At 49.8% G+C, this 17981-nt stretch overlaps 1 protein-coding gene across 7 annotated transcripts in view; it reads right to left on the bottom strand.

Annotated features, from left to right (window-relative positions):
- MED1 (mediator complex subunit 1) overlaps window positions 1-17981 on the bottom strand; it is a 168243-nt gene that overhangs the window by 17721 nt on the left and 132541 nt on the right. For all 7 annotated transcript variants that reach the window (XM_029572144.1, XM_029572143.1, XM_029572148.1 and 4 more), the window contains 2 exons: window positions 10122-10240; window positions 1585-1786 (listed from right to left, as the gene is read on the bottom strand). In XM_029572144.1, coding sequence (XP_029428004.1) covers window positions 1585-1786; window positions 10122-10240 — 321 coding nt within the window. The remainder of the gene's footprint in view (window positions 1-1584; window positions 1787-10121; window positions 10241-17981) is intronic.

Raw genomic sequence — 17981 nt, 5'->3', positions numbered from 1 at the left:
CCTCGTGGTCGGTGACGGAGGCGGTCGTGGGTAAGTGCAAATTAAATAGGCTTACCCCGGCGGGTCTCCGGCGCCGATCGCACAGGCCCTGCACTGCTCCAAGGTCTCACCCTCGTCCTGGTGCGTCCGGGCTGAAAGGTGATGCATAGATCCAGGGAGCTATCGTCTGTAGCAGTTCCGGATGCATCCCCCAACAGTAAGGGACCAGGCTTTGGTTCCCCCTGGGCTTCTTCACAATGCTGACACAGGCAGAATTCCAGTTCAGGCTGCGTGGCTCTTATGTGGCAGGCTGTGCAAAGAGTGCCTTCTGCCTTCTTGGACGCCAGTGCCTTAGCCTCTATTTCTAGACATACAGGTAATGAATTTCAATGCGCGCGGTGCACTCAGTTGTGCGCACTGCTGTGCGCGCATCTGTATTGGACATGCACAAGTTAGGCGCATCGGCCGCCTGGCCTGCCCCGCGCTTACCGCTGGACAAGAAGGGAAGATGGCGCAGACGCCCCCTGCACCGGGTCGGGGCCCAGCCCAACCAAGGCTGCTCAACCCAGTGCTCCCTTTTTACCTCGCCGGAAGCAAAAAACAGAATCGGTACGGCAATCCGAGCCTCGGAGACCTGAATTTAAGGTTTTCTGTTTACCTGGTCTCGGCACTTACCGATAATGTGCCGGGACGGTCTCCAGCTGCGGGGGGAGAGGTCTCTGCCTTCACCACCGTCCTCGGATGTGCACCCGCTGCCTTTCAGCCACTCTGGAGGCTGTCCACGCCGGGAACCAGCTACCAGACCAAGGCACACCTCTCTGAGGGATATCGGAAATCACCTCAGGAATTCTCAACTGGGGGAGGGACCCTTAGGTTTCACTGCAGGAGAGCGGAGCTCAATCTTCTTTAAGGTAAAATTTGTTTCTTCTTCTTCTTTGCTGTAATTCTTAACGCTATTCTAGTGTGTGGGATAGTGTCCGCATCTGCTAGGAGACACAGAGTAACTGAAGAGCTGAGATTACTGCAGGGGTATATCTAGAGTGAAGTCAGCTTTGAAATCTGACTCTGTCTCCCATCTGCTAGCAGAAGAGCACATAACCCACTGGGGTCCTGAGTCCATCTGGCTACACGCTAGGAAATTAAGAATTAATTTTTTTAAAGAGAAAATCTCACATAAGATGAAGTTTATAAAGAATTTGTATATTCTTTATCAAATGCATTGAAGTGCTATGATGGGTCAGACCAGAGGTCCATCAAGCACCTGGCAGATTACAGAGTATTAAGAGAAATGCAGGAATGCACAATGTGGACTAAAGCTCTTTCATTCCTGGAAACCTAGCTAACACCCCAAATTTAGCTCCTCCTGTCACTGGAACTCATTTAGATTTACTGTGACAAGGACATTTTCTCCCAAGTGAATTTAGTGTGTATAATGAAATGCCAGATTGCTACCAGTGGCTTGTGAAGCAGCATTACTGAGCATGAGGGAGAGGAGGGGGGAGAGACCAACAGCTGTGCTATCAAAAGTGATTCCTGCTGCAGATTGAGGGGTACTTTCTTTTTAAGAAGTGCTTTGCTTCTGCTGGCACACACAGCAGTGCCTACCTTCCTTCAGGATGGTTCGTTTCACACAGCTGCCAATCAGGGTGTTGTATGCCACCTGGTACCTGATGAGGTTAAGGATGAAGGGGACACGGCCTGGATGCTGGAAGGGAATTTTACTTAGCAGGGTTCCTTGCAGGCACCTTCCATTTGGCAAAGGAGCGTCCTTGTTCAGGAAATAGCAGTGCTGCTGTCCTGGCAGAGACTGGTAAACAAAAAGGAAAATTAGTTCTTACCTGCTAATTTTCGTTCCTGTAGTACCACGGATCAGTCCCGACTCCTGGGTTTTGCCTCCCCTCCAGCAGATGAAGACAGAGAAGTCTTTGACTGACACTGCCCTACCCCCGAGGTGCCAGAATCCAACATAAACAGGCTTGTTGCTTGAGTCTGGGACAGACCGCCGCGCAGAGACTGAGGGCCGACACCTCAAACATCTGCTTGGACTGAATTTCCAACTTGTGTTACTGAACATCCCTAAGAGCAGCAGCCCCTGCTACCGGGATGGTGCTCTTCTTGGTGACATCGACACTGCAGCATCCACCATAGGCATTTTAAGGCGATCCAAATGATCCTGCAGCAAGGGATAAAGCTTTGCCATCGCTCTCCCAACCTTCAAGCCAGCATCGGGAGAATCCCACTCCCAGCTAATGAGCTTCTGAATTTTCTTCGGAATGGGAAAGGCACTGGGTGGCTCCTGCAGGACCGGATTAACCCCCTTCACTGTCAGATTCCTCCTGAGTTTCACCCCTAATTTCTCCAGCACCTGGGGAATAAGAGGATGAAGTTCCTCCTTCCTAAAAAGGTAGACCACACGGGGATAGTCTCCATCCACGTCAGGTCCATTGACCACGTCCCTGGAGCCATCAGGGTCCTGGTGCTGCATCTCATCTGGATCAGCTACGGGCGAGGAGCCACCGTCACCCGGAGGCTCATCAGAGTCATCCAGATCTCCACGATCAGAGCCTGGTCCCCGATCCTTGTGAGCAGTTTCCAAGGGCATCCCAGAAGTCCCAAGATCTCTTGGAGGGACCTGCAGACCTCTCCTTAGACCTCCACTTACCGACCTCCCTAGCCAGAAAGGCCTCATGCGTGAGGACGACAAATTTTGGGGAAAACCCCCTTGGTCCCCCAGAAGCCCCCTCTGGACTTCTGGGGTCAGACTCCGCATTCTCCTCCTCATTCCTTTGAACCGCAAGAGAGAGGTGGGGGGATAGTCCCCGGACCCCCAGATGGACTGGACCCCCTGTCTGCGATCCCCCTCCACTGAAGTGGGATTGGATACCTGGGACCCTACTGCAGCCCCCGAGGAACGAGTGGGCCTCCTGGACTTCAGACTCTTAGCATAGGAACCTTCCCCCCCCCCCCCATGGCACAAACTGTGCACAGGGAAAGGGGGTTTAAACACGCTGACCACATGCCGCAGGCCTTACAGGGCTGCACCCGCAGTTTGTCAGACATCAGGCTGGCTCCTCTCTACCCCGCCACCCGGAGACAAAAAACAGCGACAGAAGGAGCGCACCACGTGGCCTCCGCCAGCCAACTGAGGGAAAAAAAAACCACACTGCAGCTCTCTTCCCACTAGTGCGTGGCCAAGCCAGCAGTGGCGGGAAAACACGTGAGCGGTCAGTTGAGCTGAAAAGGGCGCCTCCAGAGAGCAATTCCCCACCGGAAAACTCACTGCCGCTTCAGAGCCAGTTGTTCCTCCCCTGCACACACCGAACTCCCTGGGGTTGGCTGTTCCTGGCACCCTGCGCAGGCCACTTGTCTTGGCTGCCCAGCTGAAACGACTGGAAAAAAAAAAATAAGGCTGCTGAATCCTTTTTTTTTTTTTTTTTTTTTAACTCAACTATCAGGGTAGAACAGAACAAAAAAACCTTGACAGGGATACTTCCCTGAAGGCAAATCAAAAGTGAACAGGAGGGGACTTCGGGGCCCACTGGGACATTTGGGCTGCAACTGCTGGGGGTATCAAACTCTGTTCGCCCAGCTCAACCCAAGGGATGGCCCTTCACAGAAACCTGGCACCTCGGGGAGCAGCTAACCTCAACAACTCCAGATCAGTCAGGACTGAAGGTTTATACCTCTACCATCTGCTGGAGGCACAGAAATACTGAGGGACTTCAGGTGGCACTCTCGTTATATAGCAGTGTCCCAAAGTTTTTGTCCTCTGCTTCCATTTGCTGGTGGGGATGAATAAACCCACTTATCTGGACTGATCTGTGTATATACAGGAAACTTCTGATGGTCCGTCCGAATGGTAATATGAAGGTACATCTCTGTCAGGTCCAACGATGCCAAGAACTCTCCTCTGCGGACTGCCGCTATAACACGACGTCTCCATTTGAAAACATGGAATCCACAGGGCCATGTTTGCCTTCTGCAAATTGAGAATGGGTCTAAAGGTGCCCTCCTTCTTGGGGACCACAAAATAAATGGAGTACCTTTCCTCGTCCCTGCTTCTCCAGCGAGACTGGAACTATTGCATTTTAAATTTAGAAACCTCTGCAGAGTCCCTCTCACTGCCTCTTGCTTGCTTTGAGACGAACAGCGGGACTCCAGAAAGGTCTCCCTGACAAGACACGAAAATTCTAGAGTGTAGCTGTCTCTCACCACCTCTAGAACCCAACAGTCTGAGGTAATCTTGGCCACGCCTCGTAAAAGCTGGACAATCTGCCCCCTACCACTTCTACGAAGGAATGGGAGATCCTAGCTTCATTGCGTTGACTTTACTCCACTGGCCCCCAGTCAGGCAACATCCCTGGAGGATCTGTGGGAGCGCCGGAAGGACCTGTTGTCGTCCCAAAGACTGCTTCGTTCCTGAGCCTGAGTTCTTGTTTGAATGGAACACCTATGCAAATCCCAAAAACAGGAGCGGGTCAGGAAAACCTTCTTGCTGCTCCTCTCATCCTCAGGTAGCCTGTTCCCTTTGGACTCCCCCAAAGCCTTCATCAACTGATCCAAATCCTTCCAAAAAAGGAGTTTCCCTTTAAAGGGAAGATTACACAACTGGGCCTTGGCCACATGTCCGCCGATCAACTGCAAACCACAAAAGCCTGCGGGCTGCCACTGTTGAGACCATGCTCCTGGCCGAAGTGCACACCAAGTCATATAGCGTATCCACTACATAAGCCACTCCAGCCTCCAAATGTGTAGACTGCAAACTGACAACCCTGGATGAGGCTTGCTCTTGTGCTTTCTGCACCCAGCAGAAACAGGCCCTCTGCATCATACTACCACAAACTGCGGCCCAGAGACTCAAGGCGGAAACTTTGAACATCTGCTCCAACTGAATCTCCAACTTGTGGTCCTGAACATCTTTCAGAGCGGCAGAACCCATCACCAGATGGTGGTGGTCTTGGTAACTGCAGCATTCACCTTAGGCATCCTTAGGATCTTCATGGTCCATCAGGGCTTAAAGCTTAGCCATAGCCCTGCCGACTTTCAGGCCTGCCTCTGGAAAGTCCCATTCTAGGTTCACCAACTTCCGAATTTTCTTAGGCAAGCAAAAACCACTAGGAGGACTAGGCAGTCCATCCAGGACCAGTTCTCGCCCTCATTATCGGACTCTTCCTGCGCCACTTTAACCCCCAATTCCTCCAGCACCTGGGGAATGAGGGGATGCAATTCCTCCTTCTTAAACAGGCAGACTACCCTCCGACACCTCTACCATCTGCTGGAGACAGGTCAATACTGAAGGACAGCAGGTGGCACTCTTGAATATGTAGCAGTGCCTCAAAGTTTTTGTTTTCGGCCTCCATCTGCTGGAAGATATGCAAAACCCACTTCTCCGGCTGATCTGGGTATGAACAGGAAAATCTTTTAGAGGGTGGAGATTTTAATGTAACCATCCCTGATCTAAATTCTGGAAAATTACAGAGTGACCCAAGATCACCCTACATAGGAAAATTGTTTCTTACCTGCTAATTTTTGTTCCTATAGTATCACAGATCATTCCATACTCCTGGGTTTTGCCTCTCTTCCAGCAAATGGAGACAGAGAAAAAAAACTTTGAGAGTACCCCCTCTTCAAGTGATGTGCAACCTGTATCTCTTCAGTATTAAACAGTACCAAAGCAGAAAACCTCAAAACGTATATCAGGGAATCCCAAGCCCAACTTAGCGTGAGCAGGAGGAGGAAATATCTTTTACCCTTTTACATTGAGCCCCTCAATGACCCTTCACCCAACCACATTGGGAGGGCATCTGGACTGATCTGTGGTACTACAGGAACGAAAATTATCAGGTAAGAACTAAATTTTCCTTTCCTTGTACGTACCCAGATCAGTCCAGACTCCTGGGATGTACCAAAGCTTCCCTATCTTGGGTGGGACTGTGAGAGTTCCGCTCGAAGGACACTACTCCTGAAAATGTTAGTGTGCCCGGACTGTATATCTAGACAGTAGTGTCATAAGAACATAATTGCCATGCTGGGTCAGGGTCCATCAAGTCCATCTTCCTCTGGGGGACGGGAACAATGGCTCCCAGCCTCTCCAGCCTGTGAATGGTCTGTTGTACAAACAGTTTCTTTGTTGGTAAGCCGCAGGGGAAAACCATAAACAGGCTGCTTAGGGGTCGAGCAAATTCTAACATGTAGCCTCTTCTATGACACGTAGAACCCACTGGTCCAATACTAATTTGATCCATTCCTCATAAAAACTGGTTAGGCGACCGCCGATGACTGGGATCGAAGAATGGGCCGGCCTCATCTCATCGAGAGGATTTAACACCGGAGGATCCCTGACCGAAATCATCCCGGCTCACTCTGTGCTCCTGAAAAGGTTGCTCCCGAGGCCTCCCCGAGGCTTGCCTCTGGCCTGCTGTAGGACCCCTGCTCTGGTGAAAATGCTTTTGGGTCTGAAACGGGAGTTGGGGGAAAACCTTTCGTCCCCTTAGGCTTGTTTTCCAGCAGCTTATGCACTTTATTCTCTCCCAGAAGCTTTACCAGGAACTCCAGGTCTTCTCTAGAGAGTAGCACCTCCTTGCCGAAACTACTGACACCATGGTCCTAGAGGAGATATAGAGAAGATCATATAAAGCATCAGCTCCGTACAAGACAGCCTCTTCCTGAGTTGGAAGGTCTTGGGCAGTCAGCAACTGCTGCACACACCTTAGGCTCGCCCGTAGCATAAAGCTGCTGCAAACTGCAGCCCGGAGTCCAAGGTTCAAAACCTCAAAAATCCTCGAGGTGACTATCCAGTTTCCTGTCCTGGAGATCTTTCAGGGCTGCCGCCCCGGTCACAGGGATGGTGGTTCTCTTTGTAAAAGTCGATACGGAAGCAACCTCCTTGGACCCCTTTAACAGCACCCAGGATTTCATCAGGCAAGGGGTAGAGCTGATCCATAGCCCTGCCCATCTTCAGACCTGTGTCCGGAGTATCCCATTCACGGGTCACCAGTTGCTCTGATGAAAATGAAAAGTCCTAGCCAGTCCCTGTAAGCCCACTAGAACCGGATCCACCGTGTCCAGGGCTGGCTCACCTTGAGGTACCACTATGCCCAGCTCCGCCAGGACATGCGGTAACAGGGGGGGCTAATTCTTCTCTCAAAAAGAAGCATAACACTTAGGATCACTCCCAACCAGGGGAGCATCTTTCTCCGGCTCCTCGCCCTGCGGGGGTGGGGGTGGGGGGGGGCGGGAGGAGCATCAGCTGAAAATCCTCCGTGGACAGACTCCCCCCAAAGGAGAATCTCCTTTGTCACTCCGCACTGCAGGGCATTAACTTTCCATATCCTAACTGCCCCCTGGGTTTCCCCCTTCTTGGTGCCCTTTTTAGGTAGACCCCCAGCGAGCATGCGCTTCCTCATGTGACTAACTTGCCAAGAAAGCCTTGTGCATCACAAGCACAAAGGTAGGAGAGAAACCGGCTGCACCCTGACAATTCCCTCCCAGAGGATCAGGATCGTCCACAGAGAGCTCTTGGAGAGACTCCTGAGACTCTGCAGGGCTCAAATCCACCGGGGACAGGTCTGGCAGGAGATCCCCTTCCCCTGCTGCCCTCTATTCAGCCTCGTGGAAAGCTTTCAAGATGTCTGCTGTTCCTGTGCTCAGCAGGAACTGGTTAGCCTTAGTCTCTGGGGCAGCCTGTAGCTTCTCTGCACCACCGTGATCGCCATGCCTGAAGAACCCTCCCCACTGTGGAGGCACCAGGGGCAAGGCCCAAGCAGGGGAGTTGTGCAGCCTACTCCCCGCAGGCCATACAGCGCAAGGCACATGGCATGGCCAATGTGAATAAGTGTGCGCAGCAGGTGCTGGTTGCTGACAACGGGGATGAAACAGCTGAAGACCATGGGACTGTCGGCGCCTATCTCCGCCTGCTGTCCGATGAAAAGCCTGCTGTCCCCATGCCGAAAAGCTCCACGGTCTGAGCACTGTCCTCACTTTTTGCCTTTTTTTTTTTTTTTAAATTAAAACAACTTTAAACAATTTACCACACCGAAGGGCAAAGGCTCCTCCAGATCCTTGCTGGTGGGGAAGGGAACAGGACCACCTGCTGTCACCCCTGGCGCCCCAGCACACGGACAATTTGGGGTCCCCAACCCCTGCTCCGTTAAAACCTGTTACCAGGGGGATTGTCCCACCAGAACCTGCCAACCCCCTGGGAGGTTCCTTCTTTGTTTTTGTTTTTTAAGTGCAAAACCTGCAGTTTTTTTTGATAGTGCAAAACCTGCTTTTCAGAACTGCAGGTTTTGCACTATCTCCATCTGCTGGAGACAGAGAAATACTGAAGAGATACAGGTTGCACATCACCTAAAGAGGGGGTACTCTCGAAGTTTTTTCTCTGTCTTCATCTGCTGGAAGGGAGGCAAAACTCAAGAGTCTGGACTGATCTGGGTACGTACAGGGAACAACATTTCTTCTTTCTTCACTTCCTCATTTTTTATCCTACAGCAAACCAGCTAAAATATGAGGTTCAGTGTTCCTATTTTCTACAGCTATCCTCACTTCTGTCCTGACCATGGCTGTCCAACTTCAGAAGTCTGACCGCAGCCTTCTTGACTTTAACCAGTGTCTAAGTAAACAAAGTCTCCAGTACCTCTTATGTGACTTTTCTAGATAGTACATACTCCATGGAGCTCACAGGCCTTTTGTGTGTGACTGTTTGTGTACAGCGCTGTACGTTTTGTAGTGCTATAGAAACGATGTGACTTCCATCAGCCACTTCTGACTAAATAAGCAGCACAAGACCTAAGCTGCCACACCTCCCTTGGTCTCTTCTTTCTCTCTATTTGATCTTACTCTGAGTAGTATTTGTGCAGGTACTTCCCAGTAGAAGAACAGAAGGGCGGCAACTTTTTGCTGCATCAAAGGACAAAGGTTGGACTCGAGTCAGCCAAAAGCACAACTAACTTAAGTCTGACCTAAAGAGCCTGGGGATGGGTGGCAAGGTTTGCATTAGGATACTATGTATTGTGCAATGCTGGTCAAAGATTTGTTTCAAATGAGGATTTTTTAGGACATGCAGAGCATGCTGGATGCAACCCCGGAAAATGCCTGCCAAATGCAGGGAGATGGGAAGTGAGATTCTCTGCTTGGGAGAAGGAAGGAACAGAGGCAATGCAGGCACAAGTGTAGAGACATCCTTTGAGTAGATTCTGCTACTCTGTTCTTGTGCCCAAATTAATCAATGGCTGAAAGCTGGGATTTTTCATCTGGAAAAGGAGAACCCAAAAATACGGTATTAGCAGAAGCCATCCCTGGGCTAATCCTCCACTATGTCATAGAATGGCCTGGAGTTATTTCAAAATACCATCATATTACACCGAAGATAGCTTTAGCCTGGGATATTTTGTAGACAATGAGACCTCATATATTGTGGCGGGGCTTTTGATGCGTTTGCCCTTAAACGCCAATGGCAATGTTGTGCGGTGATATAATCTCTGTCACACCGTATCAAACTGTTATAATCATTGGTCTCTTTGTCAACGTTTGTTTGTATCAAGGTTTGGTAATAATTTCTATTTCTTGTGTCAATGTACACAATGTTATGAAAGGCAGTGAAAAAGGTAAACACTGGTTGCTGCACATCTGCATATCCCGCTACGATAAGTGTTTACCTTTTTCACTGCCTTTCATAACATTGTGTACATTGACACAAGAAATAGAAATTATTACCTAACCTTGACACAAACAAACCTTGACAAAGAGACCAATGATTATAACAGTTTGATACAGTGTGACAGAGATTATATCACCGCACAACATTGCCATTGGCGTTTAAGGGCAAACGCATCAAAAGCCCCGCCACAATATATGAGGTCTCATTGTCTACAAAATATCCCAGGCTAAAGCTATCTTCGGTGTAATATGATGGTATTTTGAAATAACTCGATAGAAGAATCTGTCATAAGTTGACAGTTTCAATTTAAAAGTATAGAATGGCCTGGAACAGGTCTCATCCTGAGACGGGCCTTGTACATGGATAATGATGTGCCTATGTTAGAACACAGGGCAAAGTCCTTGCAGTAAAATATACTCACACATGCTCTGCAGAAACACATCCTCACCGCATGCAATCTAACATAAGCCCACTAAATACTTACTGCATAGAAACGCATGTTGTGATTTAAAGGGACAGAGTTGCTTTCTTTGGATAATTCAAACTGTGTAATTAGCTCATACAGAGGGACGAATGCTGGTGGGCTGTCAAACAGGGCGATTCCTGGTGAAACAAAGCAGTGAAATGAATGTCAGGGTGAGAAAGTTCACAACAATTACATATGTATACACGAGAGAAGAGGTGAAGCATGGAAAGAGGGAAGGGGCTGAGAAATAGGGCACAAGGTGAAGACTGCTAAGGAAAGCAGAGTTGCTTACCTGTAACAGGGGTTCTCCCAGGACAGCAGGATGTTAGTCCTCACATGTGGGTGACATCATTGGATGGAGCCCTATCACGGAACATTTTTGTCAAAGTTTATAGAACTTTGGCTGGCACACTGAGCATGCCATCAACCCTGCATCCAGCAGGGGTCCCTCTTCAGTCTCATTTGTAGCAAAAAGTATGAGTGAAAAAATAAAATAATAAAACGTAAGCGAACCCAACCCCGCGGGGTGGTGGGCAGGTTTCGTTTGGCAAGAATTTAGGGTGCGTGCGAAGTACCACACGATCATGAAGAAATTTGGTGTACGGTGGGTATGTTACCAGTGCCTGTAGCTCACTGACTCTGCGAGCTGATGTTATAGCAACTAGAAAGATCATTTTCCAAGTGAGATGTCGAAGCTCGCAGGAGTGCAGGGGCTCGAACGGAGGTCACATGAGCCGTGCTAGCACAACATTGAGGTCCCATGCTGGAACCGATGGACGCAGTGGAGGCTTTAGCTGGAACAGGCCTCTCATAAAGCGCTCTACCAGGGGTTGCGCTGAGATTGGGGCATCTCCTATACCTTTATGGTAAGCGGCTATGGTGCTGACATGTACTTGGATTGAGGAAGTCTGCATACCAGACTCGGAAAGGTGCCACAGATAGTCCAGGAACCTTGTTGTGGGGCAGGAAAAGGGATCTATTTCTTTTGCGGTGCACCTCAAGGAGAATTTTTTCCATTTGGAACGATAAGATCTCCTAGTAGAGGGCTTTCGTGAAGCTACGAGGACCTGAGACACATTGTCAGAAAGGTTGAGGGATTGTAGTATCAACCTTTCAACATCCAAGCTGTCAGACAGGGAGAGAAGGTTTGGATGACGCAACAGCCCGTTGTTCTGCGTTATCATAGTTGGATTTATGCCCAGTCGAATTGGTTGCTGGACAGGTCGCGTAGGATGGGAAACCAAGCCTGACGCGGCTAGTGGCCCCTGTCCTGCCGTAACTTCATGAGAGTCTTGCTGATGAGTGGAAGTGGAGGGTAGGCATTATAGAAGACCCGTTATCCACGAGCAGGCGAAGACATCTCGTGGCAGTGTGTCATGGCTGCGGTGTAGAGAGCAGAAATTGTCCACTTTGCGGTTGTGAATTGACACAAAGAGGTCTATGTGCGGGCGGCCCCACTGGTAAAATACAGCTACAGTGGGATCTAGGGACCATTTGTGGGGATGAAAGGTCCGGCTGAGGTTGTCCGCCATCACATTGTCCACGCCTGCCAGGTAGGTCACTCAGTAGCATGGAATGGGAGAGCACCCAGGCCCAGATCTGGGCCACCTCCTGGCATAGCAGGTAGGAGCCTGTGCCCCCTTGCTTGTAATCCTAATACAAACAAACAACCAGGTAGCAATGTGGTAACATTGCTACCTGGTTGTTTGTTTGTATTAGGATTACTTTGTTGGAGAGGCAATCCCGAAGATCGAAGAGGGCATATCGAATTACCCAGACTCCAGCAAATGTATCTGGTGCTTTGGTTCTGCTGTGATCCAGGTTCACTGGGTTTGGAGGGTGTTGACATGGGCTCCCCAACCCAGGTTGGATGCATCTGCTAGAGTAATTTAAGGTTGCGGAGGTTGGAAGGGTAGTCCTATCTGAAGATTGGACTCCTGTATCCACCAAGCAAGTGAGAGACGAAGCTGGCTGGTGACGTGGACAATGTGGGACATGTGTTGATTTAATTGGGACCACTGGGACTTTAAAGTCCATTGTGTTACTCTCATGGCTAGTCGAGCCATTGGGGTAACATGAACCGTTGGCGCCTTGTGACCTAGTAAGGTTAGAAGATGACGAGCTGTAGTGGTTCGGCGAATCTGCACTGCTTTGGCCAAGTTTGATAATGTGCATGCTCGGTCCCTTGGCAGAAATGCTTTGGCCTGGACAGTGTTTAGATCTGCTCTGATGACTGAGAGGGTGCGTGATGGAGTCAGATGTGACTTGGGATAGTTTATTAGAAACCCCAAGAATTGCAGTAGGTTGATGGTGAAATGGAGGGAGTGGAGCACTGCCTCTTGGGACAGACTTCTGAGGAGCCAATCGTCTAGATATGGATAGACGTGGATGTTGCATTGTCGCAAGTGAGCTGCGACTACTGCCAGGCATTTTGTAAATACTCAGGGTGCTGAATCTAGGCTGAATGGCAGCACTCGGTATTGGAAATGATTGTGGCCGACTATAAATCTGAGGTATTTTCAATGAGGAAAGTATATGGCAATATGGGCATAAACCTCCTGAAGATCTAGAGAGCAGAGCCAATCTCCCCATTGCAGGAGAGGAATCATGGTGCCCAGGGTTACCATTCTGAACTTTTCTTTGCAGAGGTGTTTGTTTAGGGCGCATAGGTCCAAAATAGGATGAATGCCGCCAGACATTTTTGGAATTAGAAAATACTGAGAGTCGAGGTACCGGTTCCATGGCATTGGACTGCAGAAGGGTCGAGAGCTCTGCCTGGGAGACCACAGAAAGGACCCATTGGTCTGTTGTAATTGTGTGCCATATGCTGGCAAAATGGCACAAGCGGCCTCCCACAGGAATGGGTGTGGTAGGTGGGGGTTGATTTCTGCCTTCTAGAAAGGAGTCAAAACCCCGACGCTGGACCAGTCTGCGGGGCTGATTGAGCTTTTGGGGCCCTGAGTTGTCGAGGTTGATCTCTTGGAGAGGGTCTAGACTGTCGAGTATGGGATGGAGGTGAGTAATACCTACATGGCTTATAGGATAGCCTCCTAGGATCCTGCCGAAAAGACATCTTGGTGGTAGATGGGAAGTCGGAGGGGAGAGTGGACAGCTGACGCAAGGTGTCATGGTGATCTTTTAGTTGTGCCACTGTTTCCTGAATTTTGTCACCAAACAAATTATCTCCTGTACATGTGAGGTCTGCCAACTTTTCTTGGACTTCCTGGCGTAGGTCAGAAGACTTGAGCCATGCCCAGCATCTGGCGCTTATGCCTGCTGCTGATACTCTGGAAGTTTCAAAGATGTCGTATGCCGCCCTAACTTCATGTTTTCCAGCACAGAGTCCCTTTTGGAGGATTGCGGTGAGCTTTACTTGATATTCCTCCGGTAGGGTCTCAGAGAATTTTTGGACTTTCTTCCAAAGATTTCTTGAGTATTGAGTCATATATAGTTGGTAGGCTGCTATACGTACCATCAGCATAGAACTGTGGAAGACCCTTCGTCCGAAGGCATCCAAGGATTTTTGTTCTTTACCTGGAGGGGCAGAAGAATGAGGCCGTGATCTCTTCACTTTCTTCTGGGCAAACTCAATGACTACAGATTGATGGGGCAGTTGGCTTTTGTGAAACCTCAGAGCTGATTGAACCAGATAGGTGGCATCAGTTTTTCTGTTCACTGGTGCAACTGTGCCAGGGTGCTCCCAGGTGCGTTGTAATAAGTCAAGGAGTACTTCATGTACTGGAACTGCCAACACTTCTTTAGGGGCATCCACAAATTGCAATACCTCAAGCATCTTATGCCTGGCATCCTCCTCTGTTTGTAGTTTAAAAGGGATGGTTTCAGACATCTCTTTAATGAAGTTGGCAAATGTGAGGTCTTCAGGAGGGGAGCGGCGGCATTCTTCTGGGGGTGAAGGCTCTGACAGGAGTTCATCGGAGTCCTGAGTGTCAGAGGAATCATTACCCCAGGGATCATATGGTGTATCTCCAGCACCATGCGGGCTTTCAGTTGGAGATAAGGGTTCAAATCCAGCCGGATCTGGAGGTGGCACCGATGGGAAGGACGCAGGTACCGAGGACAGTGATGGCATCGATGGAATCGGCGCTTTTGGTGGACGTCAGGGTGGCAATAGACCCAATGGTCCTAGAATCGGCTCCGGCATCGGTAAATTTTGTTCCTCATCTGAGAACAACGGAATGGGGATCGTGTTGGTGGCCTTGGAGATGCCGATGGCATGGAAGGAACGGGCACCGATGGTAATGCACCGATCAGTGTATCCAGGCGCTCGAGGAGTGAAGCCCGCATGGTAGGCATCGGATCGGGTGTCAGCATGGGAGCCGGTGCCAGTGGAGATTGAAATCCCCAAAGTGCCTGAAGTACTGCCTCTTGGACCATCCGGTTCAATTCCTCCCGGAAGGATGGTGTTGGCAACACAGCGACCGGGGTTGGAGGCTCCGAAGGCATTGTCGGAGGGTCGGCTCCCAACACTGGTGCCAGTGGGGAACGCCTTGGTGTCCCGGGTCCAGAGGGGGATAGGACTCTTCTCCTCGGGACTTCTTGGCCGGTGGCTCTGTCGATGCAGATGTCGATGGCTTGTCGGTGCCGGCATCGAAGAAGGCTCATGTCGATGGCAGTGACAGTGCTTTTCCTGATGCTCGGTCTGGCACCGAGAAGGAAGATGTCTATGCCTTTGAACGTAAAGAAGCCGGTGAAGGACGGTCACCGGTGTCTCGATGGCACTGAGACGTCGACAGAATCAATGAAGGTGAAGGCTTTTGACCCGATGTACTCTTGGCTGGAGTAGACAGACACACGCTTGAATAGGTGTTCCATCTTTTCCAAGCAGACCCTGCGGCGTTTTGGCGTCATCTGGGCACAGCTAGTGCACCGTTGGACATCGTGAGGGGGCCCCAAGCATAAGACACAAACATCATGAGGGTCCATAATGGATAAGGTCCTCGGGCACTCAGGGCATTTTCGAAACCCTGTCACCATTTTTCAAAAAAGGGCAGTGCGCGGTCGGTGGACATCAGGCACCGCCGGGAACCGACCGCAAAAGATGAGGTAAAACTTACTGGCGTCGACGTAGGTGGACCCCGGGATGGGGAAAAAGTTTGAAAATTTTAAAGAAAGTATCCATGAGGAAATAATTGTGAGGAAATCTCACAGAGCTCCTGAAAACCGTGAGGCTACTGCTGTGCGGAAAAAAAAAAGAGACTGAAGGGGGACCCCTGCTGGATGCAGGGTTGGTGGCATGCTGGGCATGCTCAGTGTGCCAGTCAAAGTTCTAGAAACTTTGACAAAAGTGTTCCGTGATAGGGCTCCATCCGATGATGTCACCCACATGTGACAACTACCATCCTGCTTGTCCTGGGAGAAAACAACATGAGCCGCAACATCAGAAAAGGAAAATTGGTTCTTACCTGCTAATTTTCTTTCCTGTAGTACCACAGATCAGTGCAGACTCCTGGGTTTTGCCTCCCTGCCAGCAGATGGAGACAAAGTTTCACTGACAGTGTAGATAACCCAGTATGCCACCTGCAGTCCCTCAGTATTGAACTGTACCTAAGCCAAGATGACAGCAATAACCATAAATTTCTAAGCAAGCTTCTAAGCAAACTTGCTGCCCTCCAATGAACTGGAAGTAGGTGAAGTTACCCAAAAAGATAACGGAAAACTCATTTCCCAAATTACACATAAGCGATCAGCACTGAAAACCTCCAATAACTCCGCACTATATACAAAGTAACAGTATGAGCAGCGGACTCTCCTCCCCAGTAAATGGGCAGATCTCTGGACTGATCTGTGGTACTACAGGAACAAACATTAGCAGGTAAGAACCAATTTTCCTTTCCCTGTTCGTACCCAGATCAATCCAGACTCCTGGATGTACCTAAGCTCCCCTTAACTCGGGATGTGGAGAGTTTTGCTCATAGAACACTCTCACTAATGCAAATGGAAGCCGGAGCCCCGACATCCAAGCGATAATGCCTAGTAAAAGTGGGCAACAACTTCCCAGTAGTCACCCAGAAAATTTCATGTGGAGACACCTGATGTGACTCAGCGCAGGAAGTTGCCTGAGAGCGTGTCAAGTGCGCCCCTAAACTCCCTGGCAGTGGGCACCCTTTAGAAATGTAAGTTGACTCGATTGCTTCCTTCAGCCACCGCACAATTGTAGCCTTAGACAGAGCCTTCTCCTAGGAGAAGGCGCAGTTGCTTACCTGTAACAGGTGTTCTCCTAGGACAGCAGAATGTTAGTCCTCACATGTTTGGGGGGGGGGGGGTGTGTTATCATCCGATGGAGCCCCGCACAGAAAACTTTTGTTAAAGTTTCTAGAAGCTTTGACCGGCAGACTGAGCATGCCCAGCCTGCTACTATCCACGCAAGGTCCCCTTTCAGTCTTGTAAAATAGCAAAGACGAGCGAAAAAAATAAACCGAAGGTGAACCCAACATCGTGGGGAGGCGGGCAGGATTACCATCCTGCTGTCCTAGGAGAACACCTGTTACATGTAAGCAACTGCGCTTTCTCCTAGGACAAGCAGGATGGTAAGTCCTCACATGTGGGTGAATACAAAGCTCCATACAGCGATCAACAGTGGCCGAACAAGGTGCCAATGGGCACAACACAACTGCAGCGCTGTAGGTAAACAGAGGCGGTCTGGAAGCTAACAAAATTGGTAGTGCAGTTAATAATGGGAGATTTTAATTACCCCAATACTGATTGGGTAAATGTATCATTGAGACATGCTAGAGAGATAAAGTTCCTGGACGGAATAAATGAAAGTTTCATGGAGCAATTTGTTCAGGAACAGATGAGAGAGGGAGCAATTTTAGATCTAATTCTCAGTGGAGCACAGGATTTGGTGAGAGAGGTAACGGTGGTGGGGCCGCTTGGAAATAGTGATCATAATTGGAGAAATTACTTACCTGATAATTTCATTTTCCTTAGTGTAGACAGATGGACTCAGGATCAAGTGGGTTATGTGCTCTTCTGCTAGCAGATGGGAGACGGAGTCAGATTTCAAAGCCGACGTCACCCTAGATATACCCCTGCAGTAACCTCAGAACTTCAGTATTCTATTCAAAAAGCCATTGTGGATATATCTTTGCTTAAATAATTGGATTAAACGATTGAACTGTTTCAACTGATTTCAAGACTGGAGACCACCAGTGCACTCAACCAATTAACGCCGACACCGGACAAACTGTGGGTCTCTTGAACTAAGGATAGGCAGCGGCTTACCTGTATTTGCTTAGTCTTCGAGGTTTGCTTTCTGAGGTCCTCCTTCTCTGGGGCAGCCGTGGGCGGTATGCTGAGTCCATCTGTCTACACTAAGGAAAACGAAATTATCACGTAAGTAATTTCTCTATTTCTTAGCGTGTAGCCAGATGGATTCAGGACCAGTGGGATGTACAAAAGCTACTCTCAGACAGGGCGGGAGGCTGCTCGTGGCCCACTTAATACTGCCCTTGCGAAGGCTGCGTCGTCTCGGGCCTGAACATCCAGGCGGTAGAACCTGGAGGTGTGTAGGGAGGACCACGTCACCGCCCGACAGATCTTGGCGGGCGACAGCAGCTTGGTTTCTGCCCAAGATACTGCCTGGTCCCTAATAGAATGAGCCTTATCCTGCAGTGGTAAGGGCTTTCCTGCCTCTATGTAAGGGTAAGGCCGTCTTCGAGTCGGCCACCTAGAGCCACGCATGCCGCCGAGCCGCCCTCCCAACCTAGCTCCGCCCCCAGGAGGCGGAGAGCAGGGAAAGGCCTTTAAAGCCTCCTGTTAGGCCCGGGCGTTGCGCGCCGAAGGTGCGCGACTAGGGGGCCTGCCCCTTAGTGCGCCCCTTTGTGCCGCTCCTTGTGCCCCTCCATCAAGGCCACC

The sequence above is a fragment of the Rhinatrema bivittatum genome, chromosome 12, assembly GCF_901001135.1.
Source record: "Rhinatrema bivittatum chromosome 12, aRhiBiv1.1, whole genome shotgun sequence".
NCBI classification, from domain to species: Eukaryota; Metazoa; Chordata; class Amphibia; order Gymnophiona; family Rhinatrematidae; genus Rhinatrema; species Rhinatrema bivittatum.
This window is presented reverse-complemented; position numbering and strand designations above follow the sequence as displayed.